This window comes from Hippopotamus amphibius, chromosome 2 (assembly GCF_030028045.1).
Source record: "Hippopotamus amphibius kiboko isolate mHipAmp2 chromosome 2, mHipAmp2.hap2, whole genome shotgun sequence".
NCBI classification, from domain to species: domain Eukaryota; kingdom Metazoa; phylum Chordata; class Mammalia; order Artiodactyla; family Hippopotamidae; genus Hippopotamus; species Hippopotamus amphibius.
In genome coordinates, this window is record NC_080187.1 from 162053727 (window position 1) to 162074613 (window position 20887).

General features: G+C 39.6%; 1 protein-coding gene and 1 long non-coding RNA gene across 2 annotated transcripts in view; both read left to right on the forward strand.

Moving 5' to 3' along the window:
• Positions 1-11211: 11211 nt before the first annotated feature.
• On the forward strand, positions 11212-15505 carry CFL2 (cofilin 2). Its single transcript, XM_057725258.1, has 4 exons — positions 11212-11328; positions 12421-12728; positions 12843-12919; positions 13000-15505. The coding sequence occupies exons 1-4, from the start codon at positions 11326-11328 to the stop codon at positions 13110-13112; spliced, it is 501 nt and encodes a 166-aa protein (XP_057581241.1). The 5' UTR covers positions 11212-11325; the 3' UTR covers positions 13113-15505.
• Positions 15506-16792: 1287 nt separating this feature from the next.
• LOC130845479 (uncharacterized) overlaps positions 16793-20887 on the forward strand; it is a 51776-nt gene continuing 47681 nt past the window's right edge. The window contains exon 1 of the long non-coding RNA XR_009051409.1: positions 16793-16992. This is a non-coding gene — a long non-coding RNA (uncharacterized LOC130845479). The remainder of the gene's footprint in view (positions 16993-20887) is intronic.

The window sequence follows — 20887 nt, forward strand, 5'->3', positions numbered from 1 at the left end:
AGTTCTTTTCATCACACGGGCGTTCATATTTATTTATTTTTTGTTTTACATAAAATAAAACTATTCCTGACTATAAAAAAAAAAAAAGAATCCGCTTGCCAGTGCAGGGGACACAGGTTCGATCCCCGGCTGGGAGGATCCCACATGCCGCAGAACAACTAACATGCCCACGCGCCACAAGTACTGAGCCTGCACTCTAGAGCCTATGAGCCACAACTATTGAGCCCGTGTGCCACAACTAATGAAGCCCACGTGCCTAGAGCCAGTGCTTTGTAGCAAGAGAAGCCACTGCAATGAGAAGCCTGCGCACCACAAGGAAGAGTAGCCCCCGCTCACCACAAGAGAAAGCCTGTGCGCAGCAATGAAGACCCATTGCCACCAATAAATAAATAAATAAATAAATGTATAAAAAAAAGATTGAGATTGGAATGGACTCTAACTTGGAAACCTGACATTGAGCCCACATTCCTGACTTTGCTATCATACTTTTCCTGAAAACAGTGACGTGATTTTCAACTTCAAGAGTGGGAATCTAGGTTTGAAAGCTAATTTGTTCAGGTGATTCATAATAATATACTGCATTGGGAAATTCTGAGATATTGCTTCATTCTTTGCCTTTCTTCCTCCTTCCTTCCTTCCATTCCTCTTTCCTTTCCTTGTTTTATGGGACATTGATTTCCCATCACTGCAGTTTTAACATATACTCCAAAATCTTAAAACATCTATAATGAATCCAAAAGAATAAAATTTGTTTGCTTACATGGATTATTTTGGGGGCAGGGCACTCTTTGGAGGTGCCAGCAGGAGTGGTAGTCACACACTTGTGGAATGTATTCAGAACTTAGTCCACTTTTTGAGAAGAATACTGATAGAATTGAGTGTGCAGTGAAGGGTAGAGTGGTAGAAGCCATCAGCAGTTCTACATTCCCTGGGATCCCTTCACCATCCCCACTGCACAGCAGCCGGACTGACACTGCAGCACCAGGTGGAACCTACTTTTCCCAACGTGTGATGGCAGACCTGCTGGAGAATTATGCCCCACGAGGGACAGTTCTTGATGCAGATGTGTGGGGTATACCATCTTCACCCCTTAGCTGGGATCACTCTGAAGTTTGGATTTTGTGCCATTTTCCAGAATTTCCCTACAGGATGAAAACTGCCTCACTCCTGTGGGACCTGACTTAAGCTTTATTGGAGGTACTTTTCACCCTGTATCACTTCATATCCCTTTAACCCATGTTCCATGGTCCCTGTTCCTTCAAATAAAGAGCTTCCACATGAAGAAAAAAGAAAAAAGAAAAAATCCCAGCAGATCAAAGACCCTGAGCTTGAAGTCTTTCCTAGTAGATTCAAAAACATCTGCCACTCCCCCAACCCCAAACCTAACAGGAGCTCTTTGTTTCTAAATGGGCATGTTTCTTTGAAAGTAGGAATTCCAGGGGCAGAATCTTGAAGAGTGAACTTTTGAGATGAAGACTTTAGCAAAATTATCTTACAGAGATAAATAATACAATTATTACATTTTTAAAAATATTCTGACCTATTGCCAAAAAAGGATAAATGGTCAAAAAAAAAGGACCAAGGTTTAAAAATCTTTTAATAATTTCAAATACTTCCTTTGGTTATTCCTATTTCATAGGGATTTTTCAAATTTGGGTCAAAAAGTATGTTTCTACACAGCCAAGGCAAACTGTTCTCATTGGTTTGGAAAGGGCTTTCCAAGGACAAAGATTGTCATAGGACCCAGCCAATCACACAAGCATTCCTCTTGAGCATATTTGGATAGACCAATAAATGCCTGTTTTCCCATGTTCTTCTATGGTGTTTCTTCAGAGTCACCCGGAATTAGAGGCCTAAATGCAAAAAACAAAACTTTAAAATTATTTGAAGAATATATAGGAAAATATTTTTATATCAAGATTGGAAAGGATTCCCCCCCCCCCCCCCCAACAACCTAAATAATGACAAAGAAGGGCACTGGCTAGAAATGTTAAGAATACATTTGGGGCTGAAATAGTTTCCAGAGAAACAAATATTCTTTGATACTGAATAAAACCTATCTGTGAAACTGTCAACCCCCACCTTGGGGAAAGGGTTCAATGGCTGGAACCTTATTTTGGGTAATCATACATGGGACTCTTAGGATAGATTTGGTTGCATAAAACAAAAAACAGTCTAGGCCTAGTAACAGCAGTTTGAATAAGACACAAATTTCTCTGTCATATATGTATATAAAAAAAATGAATCATGGGACTTCCCTGGTGGCACAGTGGTTAAGAATCTGCCTGCCAATGCAGGGGACATGAATTGGATCTTCCCTGGGCTGGGAAGATCCCACATGCTGCAGAGCAACTAAGCCCATGCACCACAACTAGTGAACCCAAGTGCCACAACTACTGAGCCCAAGTGCTGTAACTACTGAAGCCCACGTGTAGAGCCCAAGCTCCACAACTAGAAGCGACTGCACTGAGAAGCCCACGCACCACAACAAAGATCCAACACAGCCAAAAAAAAACAAAAAAAATGGAGGCTGGGAAATTCAGTCTGTTAGCTGGGGGACATAACTCTAAATGAAAGGGAGACTGATGCTCTTCTAGTAAAGTAGAAGGGGGTGAGTGGTGGACACTTGTAGCACCAGCAATCTCTGCTACAATCGTCAGATCCATTTGAGAGGATACAAATTTCAAGCAACTTAAAAAGGAGGCAGCTTTCCGGGCCTGATCTATGTTTAGAATTCTGTTCCATCCTTTTCAACATTAAGTGAACCAAGAGCCATCAGAGTAGTGGGTCCTGCCCCTCCCCACCTTTTTGTAGACATTTTGTGGAGGAAGAAACAATTCTAAGCCAGTGAAAGCAGCCCATCTCTGCTTCGGTTCTTTATTGGTCTCTAACCTTGGGGCAAAATTGTCTGTTAGGGAAGGAAATATTGGAGACCTTAATAAGAGTTTAAACCTAAGACATTTTTATAATTGAACAGGTTATTGAAAGCAAAATCATTTTAAGTAAAATGTCTATATTTTTAAAATATCACTTTACTAGAAAACATTAAAGCCTCCATGCTACTCTCCCTGTTTCAAACCTTTTAATAACTGCCTGTAAAACTTGGAATAAAACCCCCAAATCCTTAACAGTAGAAGCTCCCAACTTTTCTCCACTCACGGTGTCGTTAGTATCGTAATCATTTTTTCAGGGCGCTCATGCGCTACAAGAAATACCTAACAGTTCTGTTTACTAAGTAGTTCTGTCCAAACAATATTTATGTCCTAGCAGCTTTGCACCTGCTGGGCACTGCATAAGTTCTAAAAGCTTGGAATTGGGTTGGACGCAATCACCCTCATTTCCAGCTCCACACTGATTTTCCCGAGGGACTTGCTTTTTATCCTATCAGCTGCGGAGAACCCCTCGGAAGGAACGTAGAGGCATCTGAAATTGAAGTGTAGACGAAACGATTTAGTAGTTCCCTTTGTGTCCGACAGATGGCGCTATGTTTCCCTTCAAATTTAAAGCATCCACGGCGCCCCTGAGAGTTTGCTGGGACACTCAGGGAAGCTTAAGGGACAGTTTGGGACATGGTTTAGAGGTCCTCCATTCACTGGCCCTGACCACTTATTCAGCCTCATCTTGTACTTTGTCCGGAACAGTGTAGCTCCGCTGGCGTTTTATTTTCCCCCAAAGGTCAAGCTCCTTCCTTGCTCAGTCTTTTCTTTCATGCTGTTGTTTTGTTTGGGGGACTCTTCAACCAGAGAAACCTTCCTCAATTTCCCTAATCTATATCAGGGTCGCCTGTTAATTTCTCACTAGACTACAAGATCCATGAAGGCAGGGACTGTCTGTTTTCTTCATCTTATACTCAGCGCTTAGCACATTTTCTGGCACATAGTAGAAACTCAGCACTTAAAAAACAAAAGAAAAGAAAACTACATTCCTACTGAAATGCTTATTAAGAAATTAATTTTCAAAATGGTACTGATGAACCCGGTGACAGGGCAAGAATAAGGATGCAGATGCAGAGAACGGACTGGAGGACACGGGGTTGGAGGGGCGGCGGAGGGGGGGGGGGGGCGAAGGGGAAGCTGGGACGAAGTGAGAGAGTAGCATAGACACAGATACACTACCAACTGTAAAATAGATAGCCAGTGGGAAGTTGCTGTATAACAAAGGGAGATCAACTTGATGATGGGTGATGCCTTAGAGGGCCAGGACAAGGGAGGGTGGGAGAGAGTAGCGGGAGGGAGGGGATATGGGGATATATGTATAAATACAGCTGATTCACTTTGGTGTACCTCAAAAGCTGGTACAAGAGTGTAAAGCAATTATTTTCCAATAAAGAGCTTAAAAGAAAAAGAAATTAATTTTCAGACATACAAGTAATCCAGTTGTGAAATACAAGAGAAATTCCTTTCTTATTGTCAGTTCCATTTGTCAGCAAGCAGTTATAAATCTGAGTTGATAGCATTTTAGAATGTGATTGCCAGCATACCTATAATGGCATTTAAAAAACAAATTTGAGGGAAAGAATAATCTTTTCAACAAATGGTTCTGAGACAACTGGATATCCACAAGCAGAAGAATAAAGTTGGACCCCCTGCTTTGATATACTAAAAAATTAACTCAAAATAGATCATAGACCTATTCATGAAGCTGGAACTATAAAACTCTTAAAAAAAAAACAGGAGTAAACTTTATAAACACAGACTAGGAAAAAGTACAAGCAACAGAAGAAAAACTAGATAAACCAGACTTCAAAATTTCAAAGTTTTCTACTTCAAAGGACACCATTAAGAAATATAATATTGTATATCAACTATACTTCAGTTTTAAAAAGGACACCATTAAGAATGAAAAGATAGCTCACAGCCCACAGAACAGTAGAATTTTTCTGCAAATCGTATGCCTAATAGGTACTTATCTGGAATATATAAAGAACCCTTACAACTCAATAAAGAGACAATTAACCAGTGGAAAAAATGGGCTAAGGATATTAATAGACATTTCTCCAAAGAAGATGTACAAATGGCCAATAAACACATGAAAATATGCTCAACATCATTAGCCATTAGGGTAATGCACATCAAAACCACAACAGGATACCACTTCACATCACAGGGATGCCTAAAATTAAAAAGGCAATACCGCAAGTGTTTGTAAGGATGGAGAGAAATTGGAACAAAATGGTGTGGCCACTTTGGAAAAGTTTGACAGATGGTTAAGCATGAAGTTACCACGTGACCCAGTAATTCCACTCCTGGGCATATACCCCAAAGAAATGAAAATATATGTTCACACAAAAATTTGTACACAAATGTTCATGGTAGCAAAATTCACAATAGCCAAAAAGTACAAGCAAGTGAAATGCCCATCAGCTGATGAATGGAGAAAGGAAATGTGGTATATCCATGCAACAGAATATTATTTGACTATAAAAAAGAATGAATTACTGACATACACTACAAAATGGATGAATCTTGGAAATGTTATGCTAAGCAAAAAAAGCCAGTCACGAAAGACTGCGTATCATATGATTCCATTCATGTTCACAACAGGAAAGTCTACAAAAGTCTAGGTTAGTGGTTGCCAGGGAGTGAGGGAAGGAGGGACTATGGAGGGACTGCTAGTGGATATGGGATTTTCTTTTGGGGAGTGATTAAAATGTTCTAAAATTAGGTTGTGGTGATAGTTGCACAGCTGTGAATGCACTCAAAAACAATGAATGGTGCACTTTAAAAGGGGAAATTTTATGGTTTGTGAATAATATCTCAACATAGCTGTTATTTAAAAAACACCTTTGAAAAATCTTTACTGTCTCCCTTACCCCTGCAGAATACAATTCTGACATCGGGTTGTATACAAGGCTCACAATTGCTCACCACTCCATCTTTATTCTCTACCAAGTGTACAGGCTCCAGCTGTATCAACAGCTAACAACTTGGGCTTTCTTGTGCTTTATATATGTGCTGCTGAGGCTTTGTACATTTGGTTCCCTCTGCTTTGGATGTCCTGTCCGTATCTGCCTAGTTAATTCCACTTGTCCCTGATTAAGACCCAGCTGAGTTGGTGGTCCTCCGCTGTGCTCCCTAGGCATCCTGTTTGTACCTCACTGGAGCAGGCATGGGGTTGTCCCATAGATACTGACTTCCTCAATGTATTCTCACAGAACTGACTTTCTTCAAGGCAGCGACTGTGTTATTCTTATCTTTGCATTCTTTACCCGAGCAGATATGCTCAGTAAATGAGATAAAGGAATGAATAAATGAATGAATGAATGGAATGAAACGAATCAACTCTTCTCATTCTTGATTTGGTGTTTTATCTCTTGCCTACTCTTATTTATGTCTGTTAACACACAGTTTTAGTATGTTACATTTTTCATGTCTGTATGATTTTCTAGTATATAAAAATCCGCAGCTTTTGTAACAAAGGAAGCTAAACAAGGCTCTCCACCTTAAATTACTAGCAAGTTTCTTTTCTCATATGCTGTTTTTGTATGGTTTGTATAATTTAGGTAACTGGTTGCTACTTATTATCACTAATTCAATTAATATCAGAAACGACAGATAGGTGGATCTGATAAATGTGTTTGTAAATAAATTGAAACTAGCATTTATAAATGTAGAGTCTGAGACCATTTTGAACTACACTTCACTACTTACTGCATCTCACTGCTGCTACCCTCTACCTCATCACCTCCTCCCTTGCCATAGACTGCTAAGTTCCTTTATTGTGAGGTCATGTTCCTAAATAAGCAAGAATTGAAGATGAGACATGGAAGACTCAAGATGAGTTTTGTGGATCAGGGAGTGAGTCACAGAGATCAGACTCCAACAACATCTCCCACTGTGTTTATTTTCTAGTCCTAAGTTAAAACTTGGATTCAGAGAAATGCATGACTTGCCTCCTGACCTGTCTTTTAGCTCAGGCGTGGGTTAGGAAGATGTCAGGTGAAGCAGGCGTGTGGGTAGACAGGTGCATTTGCAAGTGATGAGCATCTTTATATTTACATTTGTCTTTGTCAGGAAGTGACTGTGGGAGCTGAGTATGATGTGACTTGACAGGGAGTGGGGCTCAAACAGAATTTAGCTACATAATCTTCCAGATTCATTGTTTTAGTTAAGACTTGAAAAATGATTCTGAACTTTTACATGCCACATAAACTCCATCTAGTTTGCTTCGTGGGAGAATACGCATTATGGGTGTTCACTTTTCCAATTTTCTAAGAAATTGTGAGCAAACACACTTTAGCTGAGCCTTACAAATCAGTATCACTGAGGCTTGGGATTGCTTCATGACTGTTGCCTGTGAGTTGGTGAAATCATGCTCTCCCCTTCACTCTGCACTGGTGGTAATAGCCCCCAGGGTTCCTTTTCCTGAGCTGGAAGGAACTTTACTTACATTATCTCACTTAATCCTCACCACAACCCTGAGAGGAAGGAGGTAACATAATCCCCATTTTACACATGAGGAAACAGCTGTGGAGCAGTTAAGTAAATGGCCTGTGATTGCACTACTGCTGTGTCAGAGCTGAGATTCCTTTCAGATTCATCCTCTTTGAGGTTACTCTCACTTAGTTCCTAATGGTTTTTTGTTGCTACCAACCATTTGTGGTTCAGCAAATGGAAAATTAGAGTTTAGACGTGAGCCTTCCAGTACAGATTGCTTAGGGTCCTTCTGTCCCATCTGTTAATCATTCGCTAAAGAGAACAGATGTGGGGTGGTAGGCAGAATAATGGCCCCCCAAAGAGGTCCCTGTCCTGTGAATACGTTGCCCTGCACAGTAAAAGGGACTTTGTGGATGTGCTTAAGTAAATGATTTTGAGATGGGAGATGATACTAAATTATCCAGTGGGTCCAAAGAAACCTCACTGGTCCTTAGCAGAGAGAGAGGGAGGCAGGAGAGAAAGAATCAGAGATGTGATGATTGAAGCAGACTGTGCTCTCAGGGGGCCACAACCCAAGGAATGTGGGCAGCCTATGGAAGCTGGAAAGGGCAAGGAAACAGATTTCCCTCCTACAGCCTCCAAAAGTAATGAAGTGCTGCTTTTAGTCCATGAGTCATTTGTCACTTCTGACCTCCAGAACTATAAGACAATAAATTTGTGTTGTTCTAAGCCACTAAATTTGTGGTAATTTGTTACAGGAGCCACAGGAAACTGATACACATGATGTCTGACACTCAGCTCCCTCCACCACACAGGGGCCATAATTCATGAAGCAATGCTTGGTAACACTGTCCCTTTACCACGTGGCGGTAAGTTCTGGTTATAAATAACAGGTGTGAAGAGTTGGTACTGGCTGTGACGTTCTAAGAGCCGGTCTCACAAGGGCATGTAGAAAGCCCTCACAGTCTACAGGAGCTTCCTTTTTGTTCTCTTGATAGCACTAAACCATCTTAAAGTTGTTACTTTATCATCTATTGAGCACCTACTGTGTACCAGATTCCCCAAATCCAAAGATGAGTAGGACTCAGATCCTGGAAGGAGCTTCCAGTCTAGTGGGGCGGCAGAACACAGAAATAAGTCATTACAGTGCAGTGAAATATGTGCAAAGACAAAAAATATCTTCAGGAAAAGAATCCTAGCACATAGGATGTGTGAACTCAGGGGAAGGGGAGAGGGACAGGGAGGCTTGGAGAGGGGTTGATATCACAACTGAGGGTGGGGGGGGATTAACATCTTTGGAATCCCCAGCTTTGGTAGGAGAGGTTCTAGCACCTAATCTAGCTCCTCGTGTCCCCAGACCTGGTCTCTGCTGTGGCCGTAGCCCCTATAGAATCTCTTTGATGCAAAATTCAAGGCTGAGAAGGGAGAGGGACGCTAAGAGGAAGAATTCAGGAAGGAAACCTAGTGATACCCACACAAAGCAAACGTTTGGAGCCATGAAGGTGCATTCTCCATGATTCTCTTGAGAGATCAAGAAAGGGAAAGGTTTCATAAACTGTAATGTACTACCTGATGGGAAGTATTACTACCTACTTGCTTAGGATTCATGCTTAGACATTGGGAAATTTCTTCTCAATTTTCTCAATGTTGACTGTCCCTAAGTCAACATTCCCATTAAGAAAATAAGCAGAAACTATGGACATAAATACACTTACAACATATTAACTTTTGGATATAAGAATTTATCACAAAGACTAGGGCATAACCTTTCTCATTATGATTTTCCATCCCTAAATTTACTTAATCCTGAGAACATATACACACCATCTCCTGAGAAACACTGGTATACTAGGAAACGGAATTGTATTTATTTATTTATTTATTTATTTATTTATTTATTTATTTATTGGCTGCATTGGGTCTTCGTTGCTGCACATGGGCTTTCTCTAATTGCGGCGAGCAGGGGCTACTCTTTTTTTTTTTTTTTTTTTTTATTTATTTATTTATTTTTTGGGTGGGTACTCCAGGTTCAATCATCTATTTTTATACACATATCCCCGTATTCCCTCCCTTCCTTGACTCCCCCCACCTCGAGTCCCCCCCACCCTCCCCGCCCCAGTCCTCTAAGGCATCTTCCGTCCTCGAGTTGGACTCCCTTTGTTATACAACAACTTCCCACTGACTATTTTACACTTGGTAGTATATATATGTCTGTGCTACTCTCTCGCTTCTTCTCAGTTTCCCCTTCACCCCCCGCCCCCTCCCATACCTCGAGTTATTGTGGTGTGTGGGCTCCTCTGCGGTGGCTTCTCTTGTTTCGGAGCAAGGGCTCCAGGCACATGGGTTGCAGTAGTTGCGGCATGTGGGCTCAACAGTTGCGGCTCACAAGCTCAGAGCGCAGACTCAGTAGTTGTGGCACACGGGCTTAGTTGCTGCGAGGCATGTGGGATCTTCCTGGAGCAGGGATCGAACCACTGCACCACCTAGGAAGTCCCTAAGGAACTGATTTTTTAAAGCTGGAAAGGACTTTAAAGATAATCACAGCTTACAACACAGGTTAAGAAGGTCTGCAGGGACTGAAAGCCCTTCGAATTTACAGAGATGGGGCAATGTCAAGATTAACACTCGTCTCCCAACTCCCAGCCCAAAGTTCTTGCTGTTACATGCACTTCTGGCTTAGTTCACCTTAGGGTTTATCTGGACTTATTATTTTGTTTCCAACAGTTTTGGGCAATAACAATTCTACTTTTTTAGTGCAAGCCTTCCTCACAAAATAAGTTCAACTATTAATCAGAGTTTTAAATTCATTTTACCAGTTTTACAAGTGAAGAAAGTAAGGTAGAAGTGACAAATGTTCAGGAGAAAAGGTAGCATAAATCAGCCCAAACACTGATGAATGAAATACTTTATTAAATCTTCCTTTTATTAAACATAATCACATAAAGTGTTTCATTTAAAACATTTTCATTATAAACTCATAAAGCACTGAAGCGTCTTGAAAATTTTCCTCAAAGGATACAGGTGACAATTTTTTCTATGATAAATGCAATGGATACTTGTAATAAGTATCAAAAAGGTTTAGTTCGAGAAGAGCCTTGGCTCAGTTACACCGGTTTTGCTAGAAGAGGTTGCGGTTGCCAAAAAGAGGGAGGAATCTCTACTCTTGGGTCCACTTATTTGATGCCAGCTGTCATAGCTGGGGCCTCATGCGGAAAAGACAACTAGCAGAGAGTGCAGTCCATTTCCTAACCGAGACTAATACATAAAACGATATTGCCAAACGGCGTTACGACCCCAATTTTCCTCCTATTATTATTATTTCAACCACAGAGTTTTAGAAAGCTATTTCCAACCTCTGTTTATCATTTTGTTTTTGCTGAGTAATTCAATCAACTAGGGTAACCCCCACCCCTAGTGTTTATTCTCATTGAATTGATGGAAGGAGATCTGAATAATTCACGCCACCTCTGATGAGGGTTTTCCAAAAAGACCCACAACGTTGGAATCCAGCCCCTTTCAGTGGAAACCACAAGCGAATAAAAGAGACACCCTGGAGCGCCGTTCTCCTCACAGGCGACCAACCTCGGGAGCAACGCCCCGGCCCTAGGGAGGCCGTGTGGAAACGCCCCCCTGGGAGCCGGCCGAAGGGACGCGTGGTGCCCCGGGGCCGGGCGGCCTCCCCCCCAGGGCCCGGGGCTCGGACCGCGGCCGCACAGCCCGCGGGGCCTGCCGGGCGCGCGCGGGGTCAGGCCGAGGACGCGGGGGGGCCGGCCCGGGGCGTGTCCACGTGACCGCCCCGCCCGCGCCGCAGCCCCCCGAGCTGCCGCCGCCTCTCGGGCCGCACTCCCGGCGTGCCCCGCACTCGCCGCCGCCCGCCCGCCCCTCCTTCTCCTCGCAGCGCCACACCGCCGGAGCCCGAGCCGCCGCCGCAGCCTCCGCCGCGGGCACTATGGTAAGGCGGGCGCGCCGACCGAGGGTCGAGGGGTCGCGGGGGGGCCGGAGCGCGGCGAGCACAGCCCCCCGCGTGGCACCGCGGGGCCCTGGGCCTCAGGCTGCCATTTTAACCTGGTTTTGGCCTCCAGGGTGGGCGCTCCTGCGCTGCGGCCCCGCTGCTCTCTCTCCACCGGCCGGCCTGCCCTCCCGCCGTCAGGCCTGGCCCGGCCGCTCTCCGGATTCCTGGGGGCGGGGAGGGCCCGGGCGCGGGGCGGAGGGTGGGGTTGGGGGTTGCGGGGCCGGGGTCGGGGCCAGGGTGGGGCGGGCGGGCACAGGCCGGGGGCGCGGGAGGGTCCGTCGAGCTCTCCCCCCACCCCACTCGCCGCCTCTGCCCTCCCCTTGCTAATTTTATTCCCACGCGAGGTCCCAAATTGGTACGTGCTGTAAAGCTCTTGCTGGAGGCTTTCAGTGAGGGTCTTGAGGGCCTGTCATAAAACCCTTAGGGGGAGATTAAGGAGGTGGGAAAACTCTTGAAAATGCTTTCACGCCGTAAAAAAAGCTTTTACACGCGATCCGTTAGTTTTGAAGTGTCTGCTTTTGAGCTGTGAGGCAATTATGTTGTAGCTGTGGGCGGTTTGGAGTTCACACTTGATTCTCTTTCCTTATGAGGAAACGGCACTGGCTAGGATGACTTTAAAGAAAAAAATAGTAGAAGCATTAACTGAAATCCAAAAGTGTTTTTTTAAGGCCTGCTGGGTTGACACAATACAGAAGGTATTTTTGCTGCTGCTCCTGAAGCTCTGACATCACCCAGTGAAATAGGAAACATTTCAGGGATGGGACAGCCAGTGTTTGTCCCTTTCCCTCTACCTTCCATTTACTTCACCCTCCAAACCCCTTTTTGAAAAAAGGATGAATGGGGCAGGATGAGTTAGAATCCTTAGGTGCATCATATACTGATACTCAAAATGTGGCAGATCTGATTGGACTATTTGCATGGGATGATGCAACTTTTGATGTCCAGACTAAAGTGAATCCTCTCTAGGCAAGCAGTAGTTTTGGTTAAAACCAAAATGCTTTTTGTGAACTACTGTTCTTTCTTTATTTTCAGGCTTCTGGAGTTACAGTGAATGATGAAGTCATCAAAGTTTTTAATGATATGAAAGTAAGGAAATCTTCCACACAAGAGGAGATCAAAAAAAGAAAGAAAGCAGTTCTCTTCTGTTTAAGCGATGACAAAAGACAAATAATTGTAGAGGAAGCAAAGCAGATCTTGGTGGGTGACATTGGTGATACTGTAGAGGACCCCTACACATCTTTTGTGAAGTTGCTACCTCTGAATGATTGCCGATATGCTTTGTACGATGCCACATACGAAACAAAAGAGTCTAAGAAAGAAGACCTAGTATTTATATTCTGGTGTGTAAAAACAAAAGAAAAAAGTACTTTTAAAATGCAAGGATTATTAACATAGTCAGTTTTGCCTTTCTTCTTCTTTTAAATAGGATTCAACAATTTTTTTCCCCCCTGTAGGGCTCCTGAAAGTGCACCTTTAAAAAGCAAGATGATTTATGCTAGCTCTAAAGATGCCATTAAAAAGAAGTTTACAGGTACAAACATTGAATATTTTGTGCAGAATTGCTCTTTCTTACTTATAATAAAGTAACGGGATGATGTTTTTTCTTTTTAGGTATTAAACATGAGTGGCAAGTAAATGGCTTGGATGATATAAAGGACCGTTCAACACTTGGAGAGAAATTGGGAGGCAATGTAGTAGTTTCACTTGAAGGAAAACCCTTATAAAAACAGTCAAGTGCCATCTGGATCTTAAGGAGCTTCCATTTCTCCAGCTCAGTCAATTGGATTAGTATTCGGTGTTTTTTTTTTTTCTTCCTCTTCCCCCTGGGTCCTTCCAACACAATGAATGAAGGAAATATCATTCATGTAAGCAGCCTATCAGTGATTGCCATTAGACTGTTTAATACTGTTACTTTTATGTAGAACCCGAGGAATGCCTTCCCATCATATTTTAGCCAAAACAACTGGTTATATGCCTCCCTTGCAGCAAACACTACAATAAATGTGATTGTCAATGTGAATAGCTTAGAACACTACAAAGGGTTAAGCTAATTGAATGCCTTGAAAGTATTATCCACTGGTGAGATGGTAAACTTTATTCAGTATTATTTATAGTTGCACTTGATTGCAGTTCTATGAGGCTTGAGCATTCATACACCTCACCTGCCTTGGCAAGCCTATTTTTTGTGACATGGCAGCACGGATATAACACTATGCATTGAAAGCACTTTTTTTGTAATGATTTTCATCCCCCACCCCAAAAGGAATGCCAATTAAGTTGTGCTGACTGTGTCATCAACCTATCCTAGTACCTCAGTGTTCATTCCTGTTACCTGCGTATCTTCTTAAAAGAAATAACTGTCATTAATGCCTTTTTGTTTTCCTTTGTACACTACTGAATAAGTATAGGAGTCTGTGTTTACCGTGTAAGTCTTGCAACACTAAAGATATTTTGAATATCAGTCATGATGGCAATTTCTGTATAAAAGAGCCTTAAACGGAGCATTGTTTTTGAGATCAAACTTCCCACCCTCACAAAGATGGCCACGTTGCAATAAAAATTGTGGCATATTACAGAACGTTGCCTTGTTTTCCTTGGACATTTTGCAAAATACCATGTGAAGCAACTCCTAGGGTAAACAGCTATTATTAATCTCTGCACTGGTCATTTAGGAATTTTTTTGTACAACATTCTTGCATGATATTTTCCAGTTTATTGGGTTTATTTGGTTTTTAAAATATTCTATCCTAAAGCCAACTAATACAAAATATTATTATAGAGGTGTACTTTTATAAGCTTTAGTTTATTTATTTCATTATGTGTTAATATGATGATCAGGAATTATTTTTTGCACTTTGACATAAATACTCTTCAATATTTGACTTGTTCTCTGGATAAATTAGGGTAGTTATTTTTTAATTCACGTTTACATTTCTAAGTAGTTGACTAGTAGAAGAAGCAGGAAGCTCTTACTGCATATTTGGTCATAATGAAAATAATTTGTGAAATGTTGTCCTTCAAAATTTTAATAATACTTCTCATGTTTAGGAACTTTCATTTCAGCTACTGTTTCTTAATATATTTCACAAATTCGAAAAAACAATTGATAGAGCAGTCTTAAACATTAGTAGTGGGATTTGGCTGTGGTCCAGGCGGCTCTCCTTATAGAGAATTTGATCTGTTCAGTGTGAGCAGTTTGCTGTTAGCCAGAGCTATTTATGGCAAACACATGCTTTTGTATCTTGTCATAGTTATCCACAAATGGCAAAACTGGACTTGATTCTACTGGTATGCAAAACAGGCGTGCTAGTAAGCAGCGGATTGTAGCTTAGAACTTAACCCCATAGCTCTGAAGAAGGCGCTTATTAGAAAACAGGAAATGAAAAATCCCCCTTTTTTTAGTGTGTGGAAGTAACTTGAGTTTAATTAAATTTTTTTTCCAGATTTTCAAAAGGGTTTCCATTGAAAACAAAAATAGGAGTTAAATGTCTAGGTTTCCGTTTAAAATTATATGACTGGCTTGGGATCTTTTGCACTGAGCAGCTTTATTTCAGGCTTCCAGCTGTCCCTGTGAATTATCCTGGACATTTTGATGGCTTTTTGGTAAGGCCAGACTCATAAGTAAAGCATGAGAATACTGACATATACTAAACCATATGTGTAACCGATACTTGTACCATGAAATTTTTCATTATTTTTCTCATTCTTCTAAAAAATAAGGGACTCTAAAGTTGTGCAGTATCTCTTGTTTTTATAGTGATTTCTCAACTTTCTTATATGCCTCTTTAATTATATAATAATTTCAGAGGTGAAATATTGCTTTAAACTGTGGTACTTTGATTTGTTAGATTGACAGAACTGATAACTAACATTAGGTTCATCTTTGAAATACATCTTTGTGCATAAAGCCAAAAATAATGATAATTAATGGTTCATGTGTTACTTGAGACTAATTTGGCATTTGAAATGATTTTTCTTTATTAATCATTTACAATGAAACAATGTTACAGTTAGCTTTAAAAGGTATACGGTGCTAATTAGTAAAATATTGAGGACAATATTTTACTGCCAGCTTGCAAAATTATAAGTGTTTAAAAAATAAAGTATATGAAAATATGTAAAGCTGTTGAGATGTGTTTACTTATACTTTGGGACACTAAAATTTGTTCAAACTAATATTGCAGATCAGAGAGGCACCATTATCTTTAGTCTCTATTTTGGGGGGGATTTTTGATTGATATACTTTCTCATTTATATATGGCAATATTCTTTTAAAACTGAGTGTTGTAGCAATTAATTTTGACATTTTCAGACAAGTGGAAACAGTTGGCATTTGTCCCAAACTGGCTGTCAGCTGTTGTTTTCCATCATTATCTAAAATAACGTGGTCAACATTGTGTGTTTAATGTGCCTTTTTTAGTAGATTGGAGGAAAAGCCTCTTATTAGGTTTGAATTTCTCTAATATAGATTCTTTGTAACAGCTAATTTATGGAATCTAGCAAATGAGCTCTGGGAGAAAATTGTTTTAAGTGTAAGGAATAATCTCAGCAGTTGTAAATCATAGAGAGGTTGGGACACTTTTCAATAGGTTTGCCACGGAAAAACTATTCTGGTTCAGTTCTTCATAGGTCCTATTTTTGCTTGCAAATTTAACAGTAGTTTGAGATCCCGAACAAACATGAATATTCATTTTTCTATGAACGTTAAAGCTAGTAGAGATGAGCTGGCAGGCTCCAATGAATATTGCTTTTGAGATAGCGTGAATTTATAAATGTTCTGTCTCATCTCAGCCAATAAATAGGTGTGAGGCTTTTCTTTTGCTCTAGAGCATCCAGATAATTGCTTGCTTTCCATGTAGATCAGGAGTCATCCTTCTACTTCAGTTTCCTGTCAGAAAGCAGTTGTGACAATTAATCTCTCTGAGCCTCAGTGTCTTCTTTATATGAGAATGATGTTATCTGTCTACCATACCTGGTTGCTGAAGATCAAATAAGGAATGCTTTTTGGAAGGCAGGAAAATACTATGTAAATGTAATTATTTAAACTTCACTCTAAAGTGAATATAGTTAAGAACCACATTAAAAATAAGATTTATTGTAAGTCTTTGAGCCTCATTCTATTATTGTAACTATTTTACTTAATCTCACAGGTTGGTTAAGGACTGATTAGCTGATAAATAGCATCTGTCTTACAGATTGAAGTATAAAGTGTAGCCACTGAGTTGTTCACGGCTGCTCTTAATCTAGTGTAATTTTCTTTTTCACATGTGACCAGAGACTATAGTTTTTTCCCCAAAATTTTGAAGGAAAAAATAAAAGGAAATAAATATTGTTTTGAAATACTTGGCATAAATTTATGATCCAGGTTATTGAAAATCTTTGTTTATTAATTAATACCCTAAATTTGGATAATCCTTTATAGTTCTCAAGGCACTTGAAATCCGTTTGATCTCCTTAGGTCCTCTTAACAAGCTAAACCATGTTTCCATACTGCACGTGAAGAAACTGAAGTTTGGAGAGGTTAAGGGACATCCCAGCTGTTGAGTAGCAAAACGGAATCCAGTCCAATATACTTTTCATCCTGCCTTCATATTGTAACATACAGTGAGTTACTAATTTTCTTTTTTAAAAGATGGAATAATCTGACTTTTTGAGTAGGACAAAACTAATTATTTAGTATATTTTAAAAGTAGCATCTCAAGAATATTTGAAAAACAGTCTTGGAATTTTTGTTTGCTAAGGAAGCCCATGCTCATAAAAATCTGAAATATTTTTACACCAGAGATTTTCTTAGATGTTTCAGTATTGTAAGTTTATGGGACTGAAAACCATACGGATAGTATAGACACATTTTCTAGAAAGCTGATGCCTCAATCCTTTTCCAAAAACTTGGATATCTCCCTCCTTCTGTTCCTCTACCTATCTTTCTAAAGAGAAATAGTGCAGTGTATTATGATGATTAAATACTAGGACTTTGGCATCAGACTGTCTGGGTTGTTCACATATTGGCCTTTAATACTTCCTAATTGAATGATCTTAGGAAAATCACTTAACCTCTCAGAGCCTTAGTTCATCTAAAAAAGGGGATAATAAATTATACTGCATCTCATAGGACTATGAGGATAAATGAAAGTCCTTGGAACAGTTCCTGGCACATAGTAAGCATTCAGTAGGATGACCCTAAAATTTACAGTCCAAACCATTTTTGAGAGTGAAAGGGAGAGCTAATAATAATTATGCCTGGACAACAGGCTTAAGCTGGTACAATCCCAAGCAAACCAGATGTGGTTTCCCTATCAAAAAGTAGGCTGATACCAACATGTGATACTTAAATAGAAGGAACTGTATTGAAGACTCAAGGTCATCATTCATTTCAATTATATAATGTGCTAGCATACTAACTTGAGAGTCTCTTGAAATATGTAATTGCTTTTAAGTAATTAACCTCAGAAGGGTCAATTTTGGCTTTTTATGACTTTTTTTCCCTTTCCTTTTGATTTTCATACTTATAAACTCTCAGATATCGCATTTGGCTGTTATCAGTATGCTTTGCCTGTAGCAGCTTCTCTCATTGTTGCTTTTCATCTTATGTGGACTTGGAAAGCTAAGTTTGTTAGAACCGTGGAGAGGGACGTGAATAGACTCAGAGTGAGGGCTTGAGAGCAAAATGCCTGACTGAGCACAAGAGCCTTCTAACATTCCTTTTGGCTGTTCAAGAACTTGGTGTATTGTCTGGGTTTTGGGTTTATTTTTTTTTATCAGTAAGGTTTGTAGGATAGCTGAGCTGTGGGTAAAGGAGACATTATTGTGTCCCAGTGAGGTGTCTAAAATGTCATTAATCTCTAAAGAAGTCATGTTTGTTTTTGATTGTACTTGTGTCATTAAAAGCAAACAAAATAATTTGTTCCCATTATTAAGGGAAAGAAGATTTATTCTTTTTTTTTTATTGGAATATAATTGCTTCACACTCTTGTACCAGTTTTTGAGGTACACCAAAGTCAATCATCTGTATTTATATACATATCCCCATATTCCCTCCCTCCCTCAACTCCCCCTGACCCTCCCTGTCATGGCCCTCTAAGGCATCATCCATCATCGAGTTGATCTCCCTTTGTTATACAGCAACTTCCCACTGGCTGTTTTACAGTTGGTAGTATATATATGTCTATGCTACTCTCTCACTTCGTCCCAGCTTCCCCTTCACCCCCGGCCCCCCCCCCAACCTCGTGTCCTCCAGTCCATTCTCTGCATCTGCATCCTTATTCTTGTCTTGTCACTGGGTTCATCAGTACCTTTTTTTTTTTTTTTTTAGATTCCGTGTATATGTGTTAGCATACGGTATTTGTTTTTCTCTTTCTGGCTTACTTCACTCTGTATGACAGACTCTAGGTCTATCCACCTCATGACATATAGCTCCATCTCATTCCTTTTTATAGCTGAATAATATTCCATTGTATATATATGCTACATCTTCTTTATCCATTCATTTGTTGATGGGCATTTAGGTTGCTTCCATGTCCTGGCTATTGTAAATAGTGCTACAATAAACATTATGGTACGTGTTTAAGAGAAAGAAGATTTATTCTTGATCCAACTGCTTTAGCTTATTGAAACAGTAGGATCTGAGAACAAATGTTTGATAAATTTTTAAAAATATAAACTGCCAGTAGACTTTTTAGATTTAGTTTATTAGATTTTTCTTACATGTACCCTAGCTTTGATTACTTTTCATCTAGATATGTAAATACTTTTCATTTACTCTTTTCTGTCAGCTAATTTGATTTTGCATATACAACATTTTAGTACTTTATTTGGCGTAACAAAAATTTGAAACAGATTTTTTTCAAATGTATAATTTTCTCACAGAAATGAAAAAGCACTTATGTTAATGGTATATTTTCTAGTAGCACTTTTTTTCTTGTTTTATGTATTCTTAATAGTGGAATTTCAAATATTTCTTTTGGGAAGATGATAGTTACTGAGTGAATCACAAAATTCCTGGGCACGTGGCCCAAAGCCTTCTATGTGTTCCTGTGAAGTGATGGGGCTTTTTTTTATTAGCTGCAAACTAACTCACCAGATAAAAAGACAGTTCCCAAATTGGCATAATTAGACACAGTTTTATAAAGTGTAGAAATGACAGCAGAGTGTTTTGTTCTAGAAATCATAAAACTCTGCTATACCACACAAGAAATAAGATACGAGAGATGCATACTTTATGAAATAAGTAGAAAATAATTATATGTGAAGATTAAATTAATTAAACCTCTTGTGTGTGAAGTAGCTATGGGTCAAGGATAGAAAAAGAGTGATAGTCCCTTTACTCATTACTGCTTATTGATAACTGCATTATGAGGGAATATATAGAAATTTTATAGTTTCCATTTCAAAAAGTCTTTTACATGAGGGAGAAGGGGGATGAGGAGCTAGCAAAACTGGTGTTAGCCATTTTCCTAATTTGAAATATATTTAGGTTATAGAATGTATCTAGGTTTTTGTTTTGTTTTTAAAGCTTAACTGAGTTTTAAAAGTTAAAAGAAATAAAATTATTGGTGTACCATTTTTAATGCTATTACATATTGAGTAATATGTACACTTTGAATAATTGCTGCATTAGAATTGTATTTGTTATGAAGTTGATTTAGCAGTACTTCCCCCCTTATTTTAGTTTTGTTTTTATCCACCTGCTGAAGAAAAATGCTTTATGGTTATCATGGTACAGCAGTTCTTAAGAAATAACCAGGTGACTGAATTAGATATCTGTGCCCTGGCTATGGAAAAAAAGTTTTGGGATTAGTTGAAGTGTCACTTCAACTAATTGCTACTCTAACAAAAAGTTTCCTTCTCTGAGCTGGATATTTTATTTCACTCAGATTTTCTCTTGGCAGTATGGAAAACAAATGAATAGAAGTTTTGAAACTGAGCCTTAGGCGAAACAAAGAAAATCTAATGACATTCTCATAAGAAAATCCTAAAAATTGGGCTAAGCTAATATGTTTGATATTCTTCTGGTTAACTCTTTAAAACAATTGTATTTTTATTTCAAAAATAACACGTTCAGTGTGGAACCTCTGCAAAATACAGAAAAGAACAAATAAAGTTGAATCATGAGTTAATTTCTCATGTTGAATTATTGACTGGGAGATTCCTATAGTTAAAACTAGTTTTAAGTTATTAGTATATGCTTGTAAGAGGGGAGATTTTATCCTTAAATATTATTTGTGCATATTCCTTAGTATTTCTCACCCCGGAAAGAACTTTGTTATGGCTCTAGATACAGAGGAGCAGATTTAGATCTTGAAAATTATGCATTGCACCTACTTGAATGCTTCCTGTATGACTTGGGGCCATCCATTGTAAATATTTGAAGCCACAAAATGTCCCTGTATTTCTCATGCGACCTACTTTTGTTCCATTGGGATTTGATAATAGGCACCCCTTGCATAATTTTTACTCTTCCCCAAAGGAATTATTTTACAAAATAGATTCCAGTGTTTTT